The sequence below is a fragment of the Anser cygnoides genome, chromosome 1 (genome assembly GCF_040182565.1).
Source record: "Anser cygnoides isolate HZ-2024a breed goose chromosome 1, Taihu_goose_T2T_genome, whole genome shotgun sequence".
Taxonomy (NCBI): domain Eukaryota; kingdom Metazoa; phylum Chordata; class Aves; order Anseriformes; family Anatidae; genus Anser; species Anser cygnoides.
The window spans coordinates 3,950,976-3,973,318 of record NC_089873.1 but is presented as its reverse complement, the minus strand read 5'-3'; the positions used below and the strand labels follow the sequence as shown (position 1 = coordinate 3,973,318).

Sequence of the window (22,343 nt, the reverse complement as noted above, 5' to 3'; positions counted from 1 at the left end):
GGAACAAGAGAAGCCATTTCCAAACCTGCCAGCCCCATCCTAATAGATTTTTTGGGTCAAACCTCCCATCCTTCAGTCCAGCTGTCCCCCAGAGAAACTGCAGACGGGCATACCGAAACACAAATGGAGCGGGGCTAATCAGAAGCAGATAAAGTCTTCTAAAAAGCCAGAGCAACATCTCCTGGGACCTTTTTCTTCAGAGGAAGAGCACACAGATGGCGCCTGATGTCCATTGTCATACACCAGACAGCTATCCTACAGCGAAGGTCCTTCTCAGATGCCTGTCCCGCCACAGATTTGGGGTTGAGTGGCTGCACAAACCCTCTAAAATCTTTCCCTCTTCTACTGACCTCAGCTGCAGTGGAACAGCTCTGGAGTCAGTAGCTCTGATGTGTCAAACCACTTCCTACACACAAGAGCACGCTCTGCGACGCCGAGCATTAAGTTTGATTTCCTGGATAAAAGCAGAAGAGACGGCAGCCTTTATTGTCTCTGGCGGCGCCAGTCAGTGGAACGACAATTTGTTGACCAGAGAGCAAAGTCCTTGCTGCGCACGCAGGGTGGCTCTGCCCATAAGTCTAACCATGCAGTAGACAGCTCGTTGGGTCAGCCAACAGCAGCCCATCGCTTCTGAGAAACTCTTCATCATCCTCGGAGTTGCGGAGAAAAGATGTGAACAAGTCCCATGGAGCTCAAGTGCCTTTTGATGTGGCTCTTGTTTGGATCCGTCAAGGGAAACAGGGCAGGTAAATGACTATTTCTGCTTTTTGGGGAGGGAAAATGTGATTTTCTTTTTTGTGGTGGCTGCCAGAGGATGTTCGCAACATCCTGGCTCCTTTCAGGTAAGGAAAGATGTTAAGAGCTTAAGGAATTTTTTAGTCTAAGAAAACGAGAGAAATGGGTTTTGTGCCCACAAACCAGCAACCGGAGACAATCCAGAGCAGTACAGGATATTTTTTTGTCTGAGTAATGCATGTATCCTCCAACCCATCACTGGAACAGTGGGCAGATCAAAGCCACCTTGGGCGTCTTAGGTAGCTCTTTGAATTTGTTTTTTTCCATTTTGCATGTAACTTTAGGAAATATAAAAATAGACACTGAAATGTCAGTGCTTCTGCAGGCAAAATTGATAGCCGTGCTATTAGTTAAAAGGTGCCATCCATTTTGCTACAGGTAGTAGAGATACCAAATAACCGCTCAGCCACACCTCCCAACCAGTAGCGCCTGTAAATTGCAAACAGAGGCAGGTAATTCATTCAGCATTCACTGCAGTTTTATACACATATACACGTTTATACACATATATACGTTGTAATACTGCTTATATTTGGCTTATCTGTTGTGACAGGCGTGTGCATTAAGAAATGGGGTGATATTTTAGAGTGCTTGCACTTAAACTGCTTTGTTCAGAGGGATACTACTTAAACCCTCAGGATAAATGTGGTATTTCCCTCTGTACCTGCTGGTGATGTCTGGGTTCAGAGGTATGAGCAGACACAGCCTAAGGCAGGATCATGGATACACTGATATTTTAACTACCAAGGGATCATCTCTATCAGGGCTGCATATTTTACTATGGTCGGGGCACCTCTAGGGATGGCTGGGATGCTTATAACCAACCATCTCTACCCATGAACACAGGAAATACCTTAAAAAATATTTGACGCTCAGGTGATTTTTTTTCTGGTTAAATACTTTTGCCTGTAAGCTCCACACCTTTTCCATTGTGGGGTATTTTGATTGCCAAATGAAGTGCCAGTGCCCACAGCCAATGTTTAAGTGTGCAAGAGCACCGCTCGAGACGTTCTGCCAGAGATATGTAAATGGGATCGGTTCTGGGATGAGTCAGGTCCCCTATATCACGCTTTCTGTATTACTCTGCCCGGGACACATTGTGAGAGTTCTTGCTGGCAAGTCTCATTTATCAGAAATCTTTCTGTTTTTTGGAAAAAAAAAATAAAATTGAGAGGTGCTAAGTAGTTGCATTTTATGCAATTTGATATGATTTAATTCTCTGATGAATGAATAAATGCATAGCATTGCGTTCTTTACTGTACCACTAAGCTCTTCTTTCCTCAGCTTCTTGTACTTATTTTGAATGCCTCTCCCAATGTTTAAACATAGTGTTTTACACAAATATAAATTTCTTCCTGCAAATAGCACAATAATGTAGAAAAACTGCCCTTTATACCAATTTATGACTTTTTTTATTGTAGAGATGCCTGAAGTATCGTGGCTGCTAGATCTGTTGCTTTTATTCCTTATGGGGTTGAACAAGAAGATTTGGGAACAGATATGAGCAAAGAAAAGGGAAAGAGGCTAGGTCAAGCTGGTCAAAAATCAGCTAGGACTCTCTAATCCCAACACATACAATGTTACTCGTGTTATTTTGCCTTATTCTTTTCAGCTCTTCCCAGTATCACAAGTTCAGTTTTGTAAATAGATCTTGCCGTAGCTGTTGTTTGCAAGAGGGTTTCTGTCAAAAAGAGCTATCAAGAATAAATATCATGAGGGTAAAAAGAAAATAAAAAGCCTTTGTTTTACACAGCAGTTTCACTGATGGGTCTCAAAGTACTTTGCAGAGAGTAAGCTCCTATTATATGAATCTGGGGAAACTACGGATTATTCATTTAGTAAATTAAACTACATCTTAGTGCTAAAGAGGAAAAGAGAAAATTAGATTTTCTCTTGAAGAGCATCACATTTATCTCATTTACCCTGCACGGCAGCAGTGCCTAGATGCTGTAGGCATGGATGAGGCTTGAAGTATGCTAGGTGAGGGTCAAATACAAAATAAAAGCTGGACTGTGCTCCTACGACCTTTCCATCTTGGTATTCATCTTACAGGAATACACTGAATAGATTTGCAAGTCAAACCTGGAAAGGATTAAAACTCACAAAGGAAAGAATTTCATTCAACTGAATTTTGTTCACACAAGATGGGTACCAGATCTCAGTCATTTAAATGAGAGGAATTTCTTTCCCATTATACTTGCATATTAGTGCTCGCTCCCATGGATTTGAAATGCAATGCAGAATAAATTAAAGTTGTCAAACACATACAAGTGTTTCTTGTAAGGTCAAATAGAGAGCAAATACCTATATAAACCTTCCAGTTATGGTGGTCTTCAGCAGCAAAGTGCCCAACATAGAGCTTCAGTGAAATAAAAGAGGTTTTAAATTGTTAAAATTGTGATTGTGCTAAGGAAAAGCCAATGTTGTGGACAGAGATCCTGCAGTATCTGCTTCTTCCCTGAGACAGAGAAATCTTCTCCCTATATATGTCCCCAAACGTCCTACCCTTTTGGTTTGATCTTAAGGGTCTTTTCCAACATAAATGATTCTCTGATTCTGTATGATTTTATGATTCCCTTTCATCATGGTAAAAAATCCACTCCTTAGCCACTACCTTTGGAAAACCACTGCCTTTAACTTTGTTCACTCTTTCTTCATTGTACCATGATTTTGGGCCCTCTGCTTTCTTCCCTGATGTCCAGCTGAATCCTTTCTCTTTCCTGTTACACTAACTGTGTCTTCAAGTCCAAGCTTTTGGATGTTTTCTGTGTCATTTTCCATCTTCTGAACCGGGTCCTGAATACTAGAACAGTTTCCCCACCTGGTTTACCAACCCTTCTCATCATCTCCTCCAACGCTTCTCCAAAACTCACACTGCCAAAGTCTTTTCATGACTTTCTTTGGTCGATTCCCTGTTCCTCATCCCTGCAGCAGTAGCAGCATTGTCATCTCCTGCTTTTCCTTTATGTTCTCCCTTTCTAAAACGCAACCCCCCAGACAAAGAATAGACATCCCTCTTTAGTTGGCAAAATATTTCATGCTTATAAGGTCAGAAAAATCATGAACAATGACAAATAATTTCCATCCCCCTCGTGAGAGCTCCAGCAATATGCTCAATGACCAGTTCCATGCTAAGGTCATAAATGAAATGAGACCTTAAGGTACATTAGAAGTCAAGATTCCCACCAGACCACTTTGTTCAGACTGGGACACGTGCTTGTCCTCCAGTTCAATTATTTTCAGAGGATAATAGCCCTTCCAACCCAGCAAAAGTAAAGGCTGAGAAAGTTCCAGCCAAAGATTCTGAATGTCTGCTGCTGCTTAAAAAGCCAATTTTCTTTCTCAGTAATGTATTCTTTCATTTAGATGAAATACCTAAGAGCCAATGTCACTGAACTCACAGAGTTAAGGAAAAAACGTAGCTAAATCTATTCAAAAAACAAGTGTCACCAAAACAAGGCTTTCACAAATCATATTTTCAAAACCAGACACCGTGTTCTCCTGCCCTACTATGTGTAGTGGGTGCCTTTAGAGGGTTTGAGCTCTGTGGCTTTACCTTAGATCAAAAGTTATAAACACCCGGAAACAACAGAATAAGAAAAACGGAGGTTGCTCATTCTCTGATTCATACATTTTCTATTCAGTGCACATTGTTTGGGCTAGTTTTCCTCCCTTTCCCTCCCTTGTGAAACACGCTCCCTCTTTCCTAACTTTCCCTCTTCCAATTCCACCTTTGCAGTCCAAGTCCCCTGCCCAGCCTCCCTGCCAGCTGTGAGATTTCATCCCACTTAGCTTCAGCCACCTGCACCATCAAAGTCTCCAGCGAGGAGGACACGTGGACACCCTTCATAGCTGGGGAAGATAAAATAGTTCTTTTAGGGCGCAGTTCATCTACTAGATTGGAGATAAGGGTGCAATGAGTCACATCCTGTAAGTCTTTCTAGTGACTACAGGGGAATTGAAATGTCTGCTGGGTGACACTCATCAGTCTATGCCTCACAACAGCTGAGAGTTGGGGTGCATGGGGATAGCTGTTTAGGAAGAGGGAAGGCAGATGTTCAGAAGAGCATCTGGGTCAGCAGAAGATGCCACAAACTCTTCGGGCTGCTCTGCTGGGAACTCACAACAGCTGAGCTTTAAAATGAAATCAATGCACTGGCTGACCCATGCTAATTCCCAATCCAAGCACATAAGACTGTTCAATCACCACTGCAGCCAACAAAAAGTGAGAAGCACCTGTAGGCATTGCATTGGAAAATGTAAGCTAGATGTCTAGTGTCCTCCAGAGACATCTGTCCAGCTCTAGTCATTACAGAGGGAGCTAAGAAAGCAGGTTCCTGAAAGTAAATTTTGATTGTGAACTACCTCTGAGCATGAGAAAGCTTAGTCCATTGAGAAATGAACTCTAGCCTTGCAGTTTATGGAAAAATTCTGATTTAAAAAAGAAAAAAAAAAAAAAGATTCCACTGCCTAGGTTAATGGCAAACAGCTGGTTAGCATCATCAAGCCAAGAGATGAGAGAGGTGCATTTCTCCCAAACCTAATTTTCCATGCACCTACAAAGTGTTAAAAAAAGACATCTTGCCAACTCATTCTCCATTCTCATGTCTTTTCAACAGAAACATGTTCTAGAACCAACACACTCAACAGACATTGAATTGCCTGGTCCTTAGAACAGGACATTAGGAATACTGAAACTCATCTCCTGCCCTGTAGGGCTGGTCTCTTCTCCATCACTGTCTGCATTAAATCTTGTGGCTGATATTTCATCTGCAATGCATTTCTGTTCCTTAAACTGCAGACTCATTACTACTAAGATGAATTCATAAAATAATCTCTGTGCAATCTACAGTATAGATAACGAAATCTCGCAGGCAAATTTTCATAAACATCAGGTCTGCAGCTCAGCCTTGCAGCTCTAATCTATTGCCCCCTTACAAATCCACCTAGACCATAAATGACATTAATCAGATGGGAAAGAAGAAGGCAGAGTTATAGCTAGCTTGTTATCAGGCCCTTTGGGAAAAAGTCTTGAAGTTAGAAAAAGTTCATTACCATTTCAGTCCAGTTGCTGGTATCAATTCCTTCTGTTCACCCATATCAGTTTCATCTTCAAGAGATATGCTCTATTTAGAGAGCACAGAGTTTCAGGCGGCATGAACCCCCAGGGCTGAATTAGCTTTTCAGGCACATCTGGGGAAATCTCTTCATTTTGACATGGTTTGATTTCTTGGCGTCTCTGGGGAAAGGCTGTCTTCATCTCTGAACTGGCAGGTGTGTGAACTGCCTGGTTCTGCTTCTAGCTTCTAGCTAGATCTTCAAACAGCAAGTTTCCTACCAATCCCTTCATACCACCTTTGTGTTTAAGGGAAAATTGCCCTGTTTTTACATCTTGCTGTTTTAACTTTACATCAGAATAATGTCAGTGCCAGTGACACAAATCCACATGACAGAGGAAATTCTGAGTTTAGGTCGCCATGGCATGACTCATTGCCTGTGTTTACCAAATAACTAAAAATACCTGCTAGAAATTTCCCCATCCTCCTGTTCTGTACGGAAGGTGTTGTTCTGATGCCTTATCTAACACAGCTCTGCCAACTCAGAAGGCAAAAACACAGACGAGCTTCAAAAATCCTAATACCACCAGCACGTCTGCTGTCAGCAAAGTTTTATATTGGGTCAGTAAAAACTTTGGTTGGGAAATCTCAGGGAAAAAAAAAAACATAGTGCTAGAGGAATTAATGGTGATTTAGCTAGTGGTTCTCTTTCCTCTGAGCCTACATAATGGCATTAGGTGCTGAGGGTAGCCAAAAGATTAGTGCCTAACCTGTAGGGATAGGAAGCAGTGGTAAACTCATAGGGATGACTGGGAAAGATAGATCCGCAGCAAGTAATTTACTGAGTTTCTGAATTGATCAGAGCATTGAAAGAAAGACTTCTATCACTAGTGCCATCAGGTCTTAGTGGCTATTTTGCATGTCATGAAAAGCTCTCCAGTCCCACAGAGTGGGGTTTATCTTCCCTAATTTTGATTAACAACCCAGTCTCACCTTGATGTCTATGTTCCTTGCTTAATGACTGAGTTACAGTGATTTAATTTTTAACTATGCCTTGGTCACCAAAGGCAGTTAAGCTTTATTTAGCACATGACAATGAACTCACAAAAAAACAGTGCGTGGTTTGTGTGCCAAAGTGCAGGCATGTCAGGATATTCTGCCTGGCACTGGCCTCCAATAGCTTTTTTGTGAAATCCAGCAGCTTATGTGGAGGTCCCAGATGCCCTAAGACATTTGAAATAGCACTGGAGACCTTTCCTTAAGCAGTAATAGCAGGAATCCCACCTATATTGTGGCTGATATGCGAAGTAGTTGGCTTGCAGGTCTTATCAAACTTAATTTTGGGGAGCACACCAAAAGGTGCAGTAGCTACTTTGTACATTTTATGTTTCACAGATATCAGTCGTCTGAATTTACAAGTTTCCGTCCACTGTATGATAATATTTCAAATCAGATACAAAACTTCCAGGAATGCTGTAGACATCAAAATCCCGTTAATATGTGGAGAAATGAGGAATCCCAGCTGGAATAAGAGAATAGTTAGGTAGTACCTCTAAGTGTTAACTTAGAGTCATCCGTCAGTTTTGGTGGGGAGGAGATGAAAATGGTAAGGGGGGAGTGATGAAGCTTGCAAATGAAGGAAAGAGGAGATGGGACATCAGGATCAAAAGAGAAGGAAATAGGGGCACCCAGCACTTTGTCATGGGGGTGAGGAAGTAAAGGATGTGGTAAAGGAAAGTGAGGAGGCAAACAAAACCACCAAGAGGACTTCTGAAAGTGTTGTGAGGGCGTTGAACCACTAGTGCTATGGGATGGTAGTGGCTTTTAAACTGACCCTGGAGTGTAGTCCTGGAGCAGATGTGGAGGAATGCACAAGTGGGAGGAAAGCTGGGCCATGGAAAACTGGGCCACCAGAGGCTCTGAGACTGGTGACTCCTAGGTGTGCTGGCCCTTTATAAGACCTATATTTTCTTACCACAGCAATTCAAACAAATTAACATTAGTTCCCATCTAGGTGCAAAACAGCAATAAAATTAAAATTCACCTCCCTTAAAAAATGTAAAAGTCAGAAATCTAGTCAAGGAGTAAATCTGCACTACCATTCCACAGTTCCCTGGCTTCTTCCCATCTGTTGGCTCTTCTATCACCCACACTGCAGTCTTTTAGGGACAAACCATCCAATTTCCTTGGGCACAAAGACTGAAGTTCTGGGGTAGTGGATGCCAGAGACTGTTATGTGTAGGCAATATGATCCAGACCTCACCCGGTCTCCTTCTTCTCTGCACACTCTTCCCACACTACCCCAAGACATCTAATGCCATGAAACACCCTTGCACACCTATATGCCACCACCTACATCCCCTGCAGATTTGGGGGATACATAATCTTCCTTCATGGGAGTTTGAACATGTAAATTAGCTTGAGCCTGTGAAGCAGCTAAATGTCAAAGTACTGGGAGCTTTTATGGGTTTTGGTGGCCAAACTATAGTTTCCAGTCTTAGACAGACTTCATGGAGTGTGTAGTCATTATCATGAATTTTCATCGCATCTACTGCCACAATGTCTGGAGTCCTGGCTGATAGCTAGGGCTCATTTGGGGTAGGCATGATGCCAATAACTGTCAAACACAGAAAGTTTAGGACCCAAAAATGAGGCAAGAATGTACAGAAGTAATACTGATCATCGCACTGGGCAGCGACTGTTCTTGAAAGAGGTGTAGAAGACCACTGAAAGAAAAACACCTTTGAAGACATATAGGATACTTAAAGACAATGAAGAGGAATAATGGCAGTGGATATCTTGACATGTCCATATTCATGCAAGGTTCCTCCCACTGTGAGGACTGGTTCTACAATAAGCCCCAGAGCTGATGACTTCAATATCAAACACATGGGTGAGGAGGTCTAACATGAGAAGTCAATGGTTTGAAAGGGTGTGATTGTTGATAAGGAGAAGGCTCTTGGAAATGGAAGCAAAACATATGACATGACAGTGAAGCACTGGAAGCCAACAGAGGGAAGCCAGAAGTCCAGAATGGTCAAGATAAGGCCCAGGAAATTCATCTTTCCAAATGCTTTCTGGATCAGAGAGGCAGGAATGTGCTTGCAAAAGCCAAAGAAGATACTGCAGTGGTTTACAAGTGAGAAGGTGAGAATTTGAGTGATGTGGATGAAACGAAAAGGCTAGGTCCTAGGAGTTTTGCATGAGATCCAGCTGCAACTTGCATGTGTTGATACATGAGCACCAGCCAGAGTGGAAGTCGGGCATTGCTCGCTGCCTGCGCACCATTTCTGCACAACCCTTATCCGACGCCTGCAAGTTCAGAAGAACCCCAACTTCATTTGATCATTGATTAAAACAATAGTTGCCCTTCATGATGAGTAGGCTAGATGCTGTGGGTTTTCTTAAGAAGAGACTAAAGAATTGTAGGTCTGTGTGCCTTGTGCTGAGATTCAGATCTGCAATCTGCTTCAAAGAGGCTTTTGAAGTCTTGAGGGAAGCATGCATTTAGCTTACAGGGAAAGTGAGAGTACATGCTCTCAACTTGCTGCTCATCTGATAACTCTTTAATTTTAATCACCCTGACAGTCTGTGGTAAACCATGTGGTTAACTATTTCGGGTGCAGTAGCTTCACTTGAAGCCACAGTCTGATGTCGTTTATGAAGCAAATCCTTTGATAACACAAAGATGCAAGGGGATTAAAATAGTCCTTACGCAGCTTGGCTGTTAAACCACTCACAATACTTTTGATTGTGGCCTTCTTCGCACTTTGTGACTTTTACCAAGTGGCACGATAATGAAAAGCAAAAAAGGGCAGAAAATATCAAAGGGAGAAAATGATGGATGGCTCTGAAAGAAAAGGGCATTGCAGGACTGGGCCTGGGAAACACTGATTGGTTTGCTGTCAGCATGGCTTTGTTTCAGGAAGGCACTTTGGGAGTCAAGGGCAGATGCCAAATGAACAACGAGCAGGAATTCAAGGCCCTTTCGCAGTCATTCTTGCCGGTTGCCAAGGCTGCATTAATTATGGCTGCAGAAAATGCGAAGACACAGTGACTAAGACATTTTACTCATAATAGCTGTTACTATTATGCATAAGCATAAAGGGCCACGGGTCATGCACCCAAAGATACTGAGCATCAGACCCAATGCAGCCAATGTGTTTTATTTTCAAATTTCTCAGCCTTTAAACCTTAAATAATCATTAAGCAGCGCCTTTATCATCTTCTGGGTCTGCAGATCAACTTCTGTGGGCTTTTCAAGTGCACTGAAATGATCTAAATTCATTTCCAACTGATTGAGAAGTATATTTAGATGCAATTTGCTGATGACACAGCACTTAACATCCTTGTTTGGGGACAAGTTATATTTAGGTTTGCAAACTTATTTCACAGTAAGCTGCTCTTTGGTGTGCTCAGACAGAACTGAGAGTGTAATCTCCTTCCCAGTGTTTGCTTGTAGATGATCCCAACTTTTAATGACTTAGTTTTGCTTATTAAGCTTCACTCCATAGATTCAAGGCTACACACTCTGGTGCAGGCAGCAGCTCTACGATATGATCGTCTGCAGCTTCATTAAGAAATTTTGGGTAGTGTTGCATGCCACCCAGCTGCTGGGTGCAGAAAGACAGGGCTCAACAGCCTGCTTCGGGCAGCTGGGGCAGGAGCAGGCAGATCTGCCTGGTGGCTCCCAACAGCTGCTGCAGCACATCCTGGCTCCAGCATCCTTTCTCCTCTAGAGGAAACACAAGGGCACTGGGTCAGTGCCTCCTACGTAAAAACTGTAGGCAAGTGAGGGTTTTGTTACTGGGTGGAGATTCCCAAGGCCAGGATTTTCTATGTCCTGCACAAATCCATACTTGTAAAATCAATGGGAGCAGCTAACTCCAATGTGAATAAGGCTTTGAAGGGAGGGATTGCTTTAAAATGATGATGATGATGATAAATGCACAAAGCCATGCACTTAAAATAACTAATAGTTTCAACAGACAATCAGAGTCTCTCCTTGATATGGAAACAATCAAAAGCAAAGCTCTGCAGCCCTCAAATTCCCTTCATGACACCCAGTTTCATCCCTCAACACCTCCCACGAGGAAGCAGTCCTTCATTAGGAGGAAGAGGAGAGGGAGGAAGCTGGATTTGCATTGCATGTTGACTCAGCTGACCCTAGGTTCCCTTCCAGAACAACCAGGCAGGGCTGCAGAGAGGCCTGGCTGTGCATGTTGTGTGGTGCCATCACCTCATGGCTGTGCACCCGCGCTGCATGTGGGTGACTTTCAAACCTCCCACAAGGTATGTTTCTTCTCCAGGAGTGCTGTCCTGTCTCACCTTGAGCCCGACAGCAGCCCAAGAGGTAGCTCTGCACTTGGAGAGCTCTTTCTAGGGAAACCTGTACGCAATAGGCATTGCCTATCCAACTTCAACCTCACAGCCCCATAGGTTCCCAGGTATAAAAGCACTAATGCAGAACTCACTGGGGGTGACAGCTTGAATTGCATTTCACACGGATGATTTTCTTGCCAGCCTGGATTTAATTTCCATTAGCCAGCTTAGGTGAACCTCTTGAAAATGCTTTCTTCCACCTCTACAACTTCATCTCTCTTACTGGGAGCAGAATTAGGCTCCAGGCACCTAATGGAGCTCTGTCAATGATCTGGTATTGATAACACAGAGAGATACTGGAAGTCCGTGGTGAGTAAAGTACATGTATAGGCTGCTGTGATTCAGAGGTTTTTTGTTTGCAGGAAAATGCCCACCTCTTCCAAGGACTGAATTTGCTGACGTTGCTGCTGAAACATATCCAGTGGATACCAAACTGTATTATGTATGTGATGACGGCTACAGGAGGAGAAGCGGGCAGTACTCGGGAATTCGGTGTCGGAATATATCGGGGACTGTTTCTTGGGTCTACAGGGAATTTGAATGCATTGGTAAGTGATTACTTGATCTTTCTCTGCACTTGCAGTGGTGTTTTTCCAATGAGTTAGTCAGTGTAAGATGCATCAGGGCATTGCTCTAACAAATGACCTTTTGTGCTTATCAGTGGAAATTAAAAGTTACAACAGGTCTGTCCTGCCTGTAAAAGTTTGGGTGCTCAGGCTTAGCTCTGCTATTTATCCCGTTGTAATTCAACAAATATATCTTCTCTCACAGATGAGAAAATTTTGTTGTCAAATGCTCCCACGGTGGAGTTAAATTTTACACAGGAGACGAGAAAAACACAGAGCCCTGCACCTCCAAAGCAAGAAAACATTCCAGGTAAGTTAAAGCCTGTTCCTTTTGTACCACTTCTCCCACTGATTTCCATGGAAGCAGTATAAGAATGAAGATGAGCAATTTTTAATTATATTTTATAGCCAAAGAGAAATAAGAAATTGCTATAATACCATCTTGGCTGAACAGGTGTAAGCAAATTACTTCTTTATACTCTCACAAAGAGCTAGGAAAGCTTGCTGTACCCTACTTGACTACATTTTGTATGAACACAAATCACGTTGATTCAGAAACAAAAGCAGTAGGTCAGATGTATCTGTCTAACCGCGTGCTGCCTTGTGATTTCCCAGGTTTTTGTGGTACACCCAAGACTATTCCACATGCCTCTTTAAAAATGGACAAAGATTATTCCGTGGGGCAAGTATTATATTTCAAATGCCAGGCCGGTTACGATAAGCGACCTCCTGTCTCTGGCACACGCACGTGCAAGAAGGTGAACGGAAAAACCATCTGGACACCCCTCAACATGCGATGTACCAATGACAGCAGCATTAGGGACGAGTGGCTGTCACCCGTTACTGAGCCAGGTGAGGTTTTTGCTTTGGCATCACATCAGTGTGATGACCTGTTCACGGAGGGGGCCACACCCCACCAACTCAGCACATGGGTCCTAAGGAACGACCTGCTTGGGGCTCAGGGTGGAGAGATCGGTGACTGCAAAACTCCAGTACTGATGGAGATGACATCTACTGGGAGGATACAGCTGCCTCCTGCTTGGTCTTTGCGTCTTCTCATGCTAACTGCAATATTGCAAAAGGAAGCACAAATCTGGGAGCAGATAGTCATATATTGGGAAGAAAATAGTAGAATAAGCCTTTCTCTTTTCTCCTTGCTCCTAGCAGATGAGATCATCTATCCTCACTTCACAGTAAGGTACTCCAAAAGGTCCATCTAAGCATCTCTCAAAATTGCTCAAGGTTTTAGATGAATGGCACCCTAGAAAGATTTACTTCTCCCCAGTGACTATAACAGAACCCAGATGACTATTTCAGGGGCCACATGTGCATAATGGTAGCTGAGACAAACACCAGCCCTTGTGACTTGTAGAAGGCCAAGTGGTGGAACAGGGATGTCTGGGCAAGCCCCTTTGCACCTCTTGGGAGCAACTTGGCCATTGTTGCCTTGTTGGTGCTCTGACTGTAGGAATGAATCACCTGTCTCACTGGACATGCTGATTCGGTATTAACCCAGGATTTTCTCCCCTTCTTTATAGATCTGCCTGTTTTCCTACAGCATCCAGTTCAGTGTGTTTCAGGTATGGTAGTCACAGCTGTTGTTTGTTTTTTCCTCCTCCATCAAGACAGTCACTTTTTTTCCATTTGCAAATTCGTGTAGTGCTATCAGGATGAAGGAACTTCTTGCTACAATGGAAATAACCCATCAGCGTGCCAGTCCCAGAAAAGGACACAACCTATTGAAAAGTCAGAGATTATAAATATTTGAAACTTTTAAATTAGTTTTATGAAAAACAAATGACTCTGGATGATGAATTAGGCTGTTTTGGCCTTTAATCCTTTAATTCAACTGAACAGTAATTCCAATTTCTTGCAAATGCACATTCAAGCCTGAACAAGGTCATTCTTTCTAATTAGTGCACCAGAACTGTATTCCCCCAAAATGTTGTAGTCCCCTTTGTTAAAACATAATGCCTTTAATGAGGCTAGATAAGGAATATTCTCCCCTTTCTCAGTTCTCCCCGCAGCATTCAGCATAGAAACGTTTATCAAGACACCACTCTAACAGAACCCCTTGTCAAAAACCTGATGATACCTCATACTGAACTAAAGTTCAGAGCTTCCTTCTCAGGATAAGGGAGAAATTCAGTGTATTTCTTGCACTGGAGAAGTTTTAGGTTCCATTTGTTGGAAAAATGAGATCCTGTTTGAAGCACGTTTCCAATTACTTGCTTGGCACCTTGAAAGTCATTCTTCCCAGTCTCATATGAAATAAAGATCCTAGCTGGATCCCATTCCCTGGAAGATACAGCCACTTCATGCCCACCTTTGGCAGATAATCAGTTTGGCAGATATGCTGATATCCAGGCTGGAAACATGTATAAATGGTCAGAAAACAAACATGACAATTATTAAGTCTGCTGTGCAGAGGCAACGCTGTCAGACTTAGCCTGAGTCTGCCCTCATCACTGCTTTGATGCTGGAACGAGCTGGCTCTTCGCCAAAAGAGCAAATCAATGCAACATCAAGAATTTCTCTCTCTTTGTAGGTTCAGCTCATCCATCCTTTTCCTCTTCTATGATACTGCCAGTGACAGGTATGCCATTTTATTAATTGAGCTCAGACCTCACCCTGTCCCCCAGAGCAGTTACTTTGCCTTTCAATTTGCTGTTCTGTCGAAGAGGTCCATCTCTGGTATAAGAGCTAATAAATGTACTGCAAGACACATCTATGTCCATGGATCAGGTGAGATGTCAGGAAAGAAAGTGTAGAGACTGTTTAAGCACTTCAGCTTTCTATGTAGCAGTTTTTAAAGTCATACAAGAGAAGAAAAAATAATAGGTTGACCAAAAATCTAGTTTTAAAATGAAGTAATTTTCAAATTCTTCCTCTGAAATGTAATGTGAATTCAGTGAGTAACTTCCACTGGAGAAAAGGAGGAAAATGTAAATATTTAAATGATGTGTTTCTTACACATTTTCGAAGGAGTAAAAGAGGATGGGAAAATAAAATATTTGCTTACAGCTAAACTGATGCATTTAGATCAGTCTGAAACGATTTTCTTCTCCCCCTTCCCCATCTCCCATTCAATCATTAGCTGCTAAAATAGAAATCAGCTCTTACTGTGCACATGCTCAAGACTTCGTACAAGGGCTCTTGATTCCAGCTGGAGTCTGCTGACAGCCGTAGAGCACATTATAATAAGGAGGAATAATGGAGTGTGATAAAGGAAGGGAAAGAGAAGTACTGCAAACTATGCCAGAGACTGCAGCATCAGCAGCCCCTGGTTATTTGGCTGTGGTTGCTCTCTGGTTGTCCAGGTCCCCTCTGGCTGGGTCCTTTTTGCCCCAGGGAGCAAAGCAATGGGGCACTGGGGGGGATCTGCTGCCTCTGGACATAAGAACAGGATAAGATCCTCTCCCAGTCCTATCCTTTGTTTTTTCCAGTTGGGGTAACTGCAGTAATCCCCGTGGAGCATTACAGATAACTCCAGGTGCTGACTTTGTGCTGATTTTGTGTTTTTACAGCTATCTTTTTCATTCTGCTTACCCATTCTGCTGTCTTTGTGTGACTCGCCAAGCAGAGATGGTAAGTGGGGAGGAACCGGGAAAATATGAAATCTTAAAAAAAAATAATCCCTTATACTGGAAGAGCCATCAGCCAGATCAGCCATCTCATTATTGCACTGCTTGGATTTCTGAATACCTTCTGTGGTATTAAACAAATGACCCTGGATTTTGGGTTGTCTGGTTCAGCTGTTAAATGCTCGTACAAGAAAAGGAGGAATCAGAGCTTTTGAAATCAAAAAGCGTGCCTAAAACTGCTTTGTCCCAGCCATTGTGGAACTGAGAATGACAGTTCAAATAATGGGTGGAAAATGAATCCCGTGAGGAAATTAAGGTTAATTATGCAAATATGTTGGTTTCAGATAGATTACGCAATCAGCCTTTTTCTCTCTGGCTGATCTGTGGGAAGTCTGGTGGAGCATCTGCCACCACCACCACGTAATTCTTCTTCCTTCATCCCCCTGATTTCTCAGTCATATCATGACAACTTTGTACTTCAGACTTATTTCAGTCTGGCCTCCTCGCTCTTTCTGTTACTACATTGAGATGCATAAAGACTACTCCTGCTCACAGGCTCCCCAGCCTTGTTAATCCAAAATGTCCCAATTTCACACTTGGGAGTTCTCTTTTTCTCCTCTTTCTTTGCTAATCCTCATCCCATTTTCTCCTCATGTTCTTCACTAATGATTAATGGGCTCTGCTTATCTGCTGAATGGGGATCTTTCTCTACAAGGCAGGGGGAGGAACTTTGTGTAACCACCAGCAGTGCTTTTTGCCTGTTCATGATAGGATAAAGCCATAGAAAGTGTAGACAACGCTTTGAAACTTGTGTTAGCGAAGATGGTTAACCATGGTGCAGATTGCCTGGGCCACTGTGGGGTTTCTGAGAATATGATAGGAGAATAATTACCAAGAAAGTTCTACATTTCATTGGCCCTGTGGTGGAGCAAGTGCTGAAATAGCTGATCCCAAAAGAAAGGGTAATTGAGATCCTAAGTGGTGTCTTCTGCAGAAAGTGCTGGATGATTTTTCCCCGTAAATATAGAAGAAGCCATAGAAAACCTGCCTTTTCTCAGCTGTGGTGATAACTTTCCAGGGAATTGTGACATTCAGATCTAAGCTTGTGAAATCAATGCCTTGCTGCAGAAGAACCGGGTTGCATCTTGCTGGACTCCTTTGTGGTTCAGTATGCACATGTGTTTGTCATTGCTCCCCTCTTCCAATTATTGCAAACTATCTCCACAACAGTTACTACATTATTACATTCATGCTGTATTTAGTGATTATTCTATCCTATCCTATCCTATCCTATCCTATCCTATCCTATCCTATCCTATTCAGCTATCCCATCTCATCCCATCCCATCCCATCCCATCCCATCCCATCCCATCCCATCCCATCCCATCCCATCCTATCCTATCCTATCCTATCCTATCCTATCCTATCCTATCCTATCCTATCCTATCCTATCCTATCCTATCCTATCCTACTCTTATCCCAGATCAGAGAAGGATGCTGCAGATTGTGGCAGCAGATAATTTGTCTACGCCTTTTGTAGCTGCAGAGCACCAAAGAGCCTAGCATAAAGGCATCTGAGGACAGATTCAAGCACAACTTCAGCATATGCAATACTTGACATGTACTTACGTTATTGGGAATTTATGAGGTCTGAATAGTCTTCTGCCTCTTTTTAGCTATGTTTTGCCTGGGAGGATGGTGTTCATCTGACAAAATGTAGGCAGCTATGCCTGAGACAGACAATGGGAAGGAACAAGTCCTTTAGGGGATCACCATGTTGCCTATATATATATGCATATATTTATTTATGTCAAATATATTCACACATATACACTGCTTTATATATACACATGTACTGCAATATATATACATATACATGTACATGTATATATATAGCTCTGTCTATATATGTACGTAGCTTTACACATATATACATATGTATATGTATATAGGCCAAATGACTCACTGGTTTAAGGCATGGGTTTTCCTTCACTGACTCTAAATGATGCCCATATTTATCAGATTACCTATAGATGCTTACATGGTATATGTCAAAAACCAAATGGGATGAATCCTTTCCTTATAGTTCAGGAGGTATAGAATGTTAGTGTAATTTTCTGTTTTGTGATAAAATGTGTGTCATTGTTTTACTGGTTTGTATTCCTGTTGAGTTACTATCATATCATAGCCTTGATATTTATACTATCCATGCCTGAGTTACTCTTACTCCATAGCTTTGATATTTATACTTTCCATGTTTTTTGCTGTTGTTGTTGTTTTATTTTATTTTATTTTATTCCTGCTAGAATAAGACTAATTCATAATATGTATCTTTATACAGATGGATATGTAATGGTCTAACTTTATGCTGTTATTTTGTATGGGAGCAAAAAACAACCTGTATTTATGCAATAGATGATAGGTTTCCAAATCTGTCAGCTGCTCCGAAGTCTGCGAGCAGTGGTACTAGCGCTTGTGCTTCATTAGGTTAATGCACATTAGTTACTGTTAACATAACTCCGTTAAGCACTGCAGTTAGGCTGGCCTGGCTTGTCCCACTCATGGCATTTGACTGGAGAAGGCTAATATTTCATCTGCTTCTAGCATGCACATGGTTATCCAGTGAAGCAGATAACGAGTCTCATCTCCCACTGCCCCAGTGCTTTATTCTACTTTCCCTAGCCAGCTGGCTCATGGCCTCTCTCTATATATTTTGCCTTTGTTTCCTGTAAATTAAGAGAGTCATGTTGCTGGTATGGGACCTGTAAGCAATAGCAGGATACAGACTGGAAAACTATTATGGGATTTCATTTTGTTAGCTATTAACATTTGTATAGAGTCTGAACCCAGGTGATCTCCAGCATGGGAGCTGTACGTGTACTTGATCAGAAAACTATAACTCTCAGCTGAGCTGTACTGAGCTATACCTCCTGGTAGGGCTCGCTGACCCTCTGGGGAAATGGTTGTATTTGAGGCTTCATCCTTCAACACAACACACAGAATATGTGGAAATCAATAGGATCTAGCCTGGTAGCAAAACTCTGCCACTGGAAGAAGCCGTGGCCAAAGGGGCACCATAATTGTCGTGTTTGCTCCATGGCCACTCTTCTTTGTTTTACAAATTTACATATTTGTTTTTGATATTTATATTCTGTAAACTTTGATTTTCTCAATGTGGAATGACTAATAAACTGTAAGAATAAATTGTTCTGGATGTTTGAAAGGCAGCTTGTCCTTCTTGTTATTGATCTAGACTTTGAAAATTCTGTTTTTTTTTTTCCATTACTTGTATGCTATATATACCCAAGTGCCAGAAGACTTTTTTTTTTCCTAAAGTCTGCAGCAGAAAAGCTATCTTGTACATTGAAATGTTTCAGTGTTTATGGACTTCATACGGATGTCTCCATGTGAGCTTATCCCATCACGGTGGAGATAAGAGGAGTCTAGAGAGATTCAGCTATTAAATGCAGATATTCAACCAGGCAGAATAGTTTTCCAGCCCCTATGGACAGCATCAGCTAGATCTCCATTGACTCTACTGGGGGCTTAGACAGTAGCTCACATGGAAACACCTACTGTTTGATCTTCTTGCCTAAATGTAGAAATCTGCCAGGACCCAAGACACCCAGGGGTGTCAGAGACTGAGCCGAATCCCAGTCCCAAAGTTATCAAGACTTTCGGAACCTGTTACTCACCTGTGTAAATGTATCAGCGAAGAAACCTGATTAAAAACATTGCCTACCACCCTAAGGCAGAATAATTTCTAAAGTTTACATTTAAAGTGTGATTTTTTTTTGGTTGCAGTGACAAATAAATTATTATTATAATAAATATTATGTTATGTAATAATAATAAATTACTATTATAAAACAACAGGAGCTAGGGACCTTATGCACAGGTACTGTTCAGTGGCCAAAAATGGCCCATATCATAGACAACTGAGAAGATGCAAGGCAAGACTGAGAGTGCAAGGAGGCAATGAAACAGTACAGATCCGCCTCTCAGTCACAGTCTTAACACTTCAGCCACCCACTCTTTCTAGATTTTTATATTTTCTGTAGGAATAACAGTGTGGTAGGGCAAATACGTGCTCACCTGGGGGCTATGAAGGCGTACGAGCAAAGACTTGAGGACTCAGCAAGCGCCGGTTCCATCAGTCAACTCCAGGTTTCGAATTCTCTCTTTTCTCCTCCAGCCTTTTTGCAGGAGGCATTCAGGGAAGACATCCCCTAGCTAGATTTTATTTTTAACACCCATACTAAATACGGTCCTTTCAGTGCGGAGCCCCCAGTGGTGTTGCCCCAACCAGGGGTAGGTCCCTGTAGGATGCAGCCCATGGCTGCAGGGCAGAGCAGCGCTGCTGTAAGGCTAATACTTCTGCATAAATTGTTTGAACCTCTTGCAAGACCCAAAACTGGATCTTCTATCCTGCCAACACCCTACACCTTCCCCCATTTATCCTAACAGAGCCCTTCAACCACCTGCTCTACCTGCTGCATGCACAAGTTGTGTGCTAAGACCCAGCTGTGAAATGCCCAAGAAGTCCTGCTGGGATGAGGGCTCCCAGAGCAATGTTCAGAGCCTAGTGACACTGGAGAGCCTCCCGGGGAGGTGGCACGGCTGGTGTCCCCGGGAAGCCTCCCACGTCCTCAGGGAAGCTGGTCGAGTTGCTGCTGCAAGCTGACAAGAAAGTTGCTTTCGCCCAGCGGGTCTAGGGCAGGAGGAGGGTATCAGAAACACCCTGCTTCAGCGTTTCCAGGTCAAAATTCTCAGAATTTCCATTTCAAGGGGAATTTGGAAACTTCTTGGGGTTTTGCTGATTCAGATTGAAACCACATTTTGAAATGACAAAATTTCCTGTGCACGAGTAGTCCTGTTTTCCAGCTCTCTGTGCTCAAAACCAAAGGTTTCTCACTCCTCTAATTTTTATTGTTTTTATACTGCTGAAACTCCCCCTATCCTCAACAAAGTTCTGATTAAGCACAGCATATGAGGAAAGTAATAAAAATGAAGGTTTTTATGCTATCTGTTTTAGCCTTAGGACACTGTGCACAGTAAAAGAAAGATAATTCTTCTGTTTCCATTTTATGGATGGGAAACTTCATAAATCAGCCTCAGTCCAAGTCCAGTGCTCCATACATTCAGAATGAGATCTCAGAGCCTCAGAATTAAATTATTATTTACCATTTATGCAAGTAGCAATTTGTTAAAACAAGTCTTCATTTACTGAACTAAGAAAATATGAGCAGGTTACTCAGGATAAGACTAGACTCAACTAACATAACTGCTGAAAGAGATGCCATTGTGCAATTTGTCAGCAACAGGATGCAAACTTACATTATAAATACTTTACCTGCCAATGTGATACTTAGAAAGCAAACTTTACTTCATAGTAGGAGACCTGAATATATTGCTCTCACTGGTATCATCATGACATGCTAAAAAAATCATTTTCAGCAAATATCCTGAGTGTTGTGCAGAATCATACAGACACAGCACAAAGCCTTTCAGCTTTTTTTTCCTCTTCTCTTTTTTCGGCAGTTAAAAAATGATAATTTCTTCTTAATTTTCCTTCCTGCTGAAGGTTTCCTCCAAGCCCAGTTTATGGCTGATCTCTCAGATGTTTTCCTGATCTACACTTGTGCTACTTCTATGAAAATATATCCAAGGACCCAGTCATTTTCATTGTGCCACTCCTCTTTTATAAGCTTTCATCAGACTTAGCTGTCTCAAGCCTTTAGTCCTTATACTCAGGACACTCTTTATCCAACATTGGGTTTTGCTCTAGGAGTTGACAGCCATGTTTTAGCCCTTTGACTCAAGTAAAGCTACCAAAGATCAGACAGAAGATGCTATAAAAATGCAAAGATCCACCATCCATTTTTTTTTCTTTTAGATGTTCAACAATAGGGGCCTAGGATTGGAGATGCTCAGAGACCCCAGGTGCCATGGGAAGACCTCTCCTGTCTTGCCTTGGTACCTCCTGGTTGCCTCTTCCCAAAGGTGGGGAGAAAACATCTTCCACCAGTCCTCAGTGTGCTAAAAACCTAGCAGGACCCTTTCGAATGGTTCCTGGATGGGGACAAGGCTCAGCTCTAGCCAGGTTTGTGTAGGGGCAGAACTGTCTCCTGTGCCCACAGATCTCCTGAACCGCCAGGAGAGCAGCACCTGCAGCCTGGAACCCCTCAGATCTTCACGAGGAACAAAAGCATCGTTAACCTGATTTAATGTGGGAGGGAGCAAGGCACGAGTTGTGCCTGCTGTCATGAAAGCCCAGCCACCTTGTGGCATGAGGGTGTAGGCAACAGAAGCAGCTGAGATGCCCCACCTTTGAGCTCCTCACCTGCTAATTCACCCTTTTTCTGGTGCAGGCACGACAAAGCAGCCTGCTCACCGTGCTGCTGTCTGCTCTCCTTCCTCCACCCACGCCGTACGGGGGTGTTTGCAACCCAGCCATCCCTGCGCGGGGTAATGCCTCGGTCTAGACCGCACAGGAAGCCCGTGGCAATGCCAGAAATAGTAAGTGACGCCGGGAATTTGGAGGAAAGTTGCTTCTGCACCTTAGTCCTGCTGCCAGCCTGTCTTGTGCTTGGTCGGCCACTGCACGTACGTGGAGAGGCGGCCTGGGAAGGACACTTGGTCCTCCGTTGGCCAGAGAGGTTTCTCAGAGACATGCAATGTGATGAGTGTGTTTCCAGGCTGAACAAGAAATTAAATGCTAGGCTTCTTTTGTTCATTTGTTTGCTTGTTTTATGGGATGGGTAACACCTAGGGGCAGTGGCAGGACCTCTGGGTGAAGCTGCTGGCACAGCTGTGTGCCCCTTCAGATGCCCCAGCAAGTGATGCAACCAGCAATAGCTCTGAGCTCAAAGCATCCCCCTACAGCCCCCACTAATAACCACTTCTTCCTTCATATCCAAAGTCCCGCTGGCACCCAGATCTCCCCCAACAGACAGATG

General features: G+C 42.8%; 1 protein-coding gene across 4 annotated transcripts; it reads left to right on the top strand.

Moving 5' to 3' along the window:
* The first annotated feature begins 65 nt into the window (after nt 1-65).
* Nucleotides 66-22,148, top strand: IL2RA (interleukin 2 receptor subunit alpha). 4 transcript variants are annotated; one of them, XM_067002125.1, is made up of 8 exons: nt 73-746; nt 11,597-11,782; nt 12,006-12,110; nt 12,416-12,652; nt 13,339-13,380; nt 14,349-14,396; nt 15,328-15,388; nt 21,756-22,148. In XM_067002125.1, exons 1-7 carry the CDS (start codon nt 686-688, stop codon nt 15,369-15,371), a joined length of 723 nt encoding a protein of 240 aa, XP_066858226.1. In that variant the 5' UTR covers nt 73-685; the 3' UTR covers nt 15,372-15,388; nt 21,756-22,148. The 4 variants fall into 4 exon arrangements, with proteins under 4 accessions (XP_066858133.1, XP_013040952.3, XP_066858226.1 ...); XM_013185496.3 differs by lacking the exon at nt 21,756-22,148 and having other exon boundaries at nt 74-746; nt 15,328-18,593; XM_013185498.3 differs by lacking the exons at nt 13,339-13,380; nt 21,756-22,148 and having other exon boundaries at nt 72-746; nt 15,328-18,593.
* The last annotated feature ends 195 nt before the right edge of the window (nt 22,149-22,343 follow it).

What these genes read in the sequence shown, in the direction of transcription:
- IL2RA (XM_067002032.1), top strand. Translation starts at nt 686, where the DNA reads ATGGAGCTCAAGTGCCTTTTGATGTGGCTCTTGTTTGGATCCGTCAAG. An exon ending in CAGGGAATTTGAATGCATTG is followed by an intron (nt 11,783 to 12,005) that starts GTAAGTGATTAC and finishes CTTCTCTCACAG; the next exon opens with ATGAGAAAATTTTGTTGTCA. An exon ending in AAAGCAAGAAAACATTCCAG is followed by an intron (nt 12,111 to 12,415) that starts GTAAGTTAAAGC and finishes GTGATTTCCCAG; the next exon opens with GTTTTTGTGGTACACCCAAG.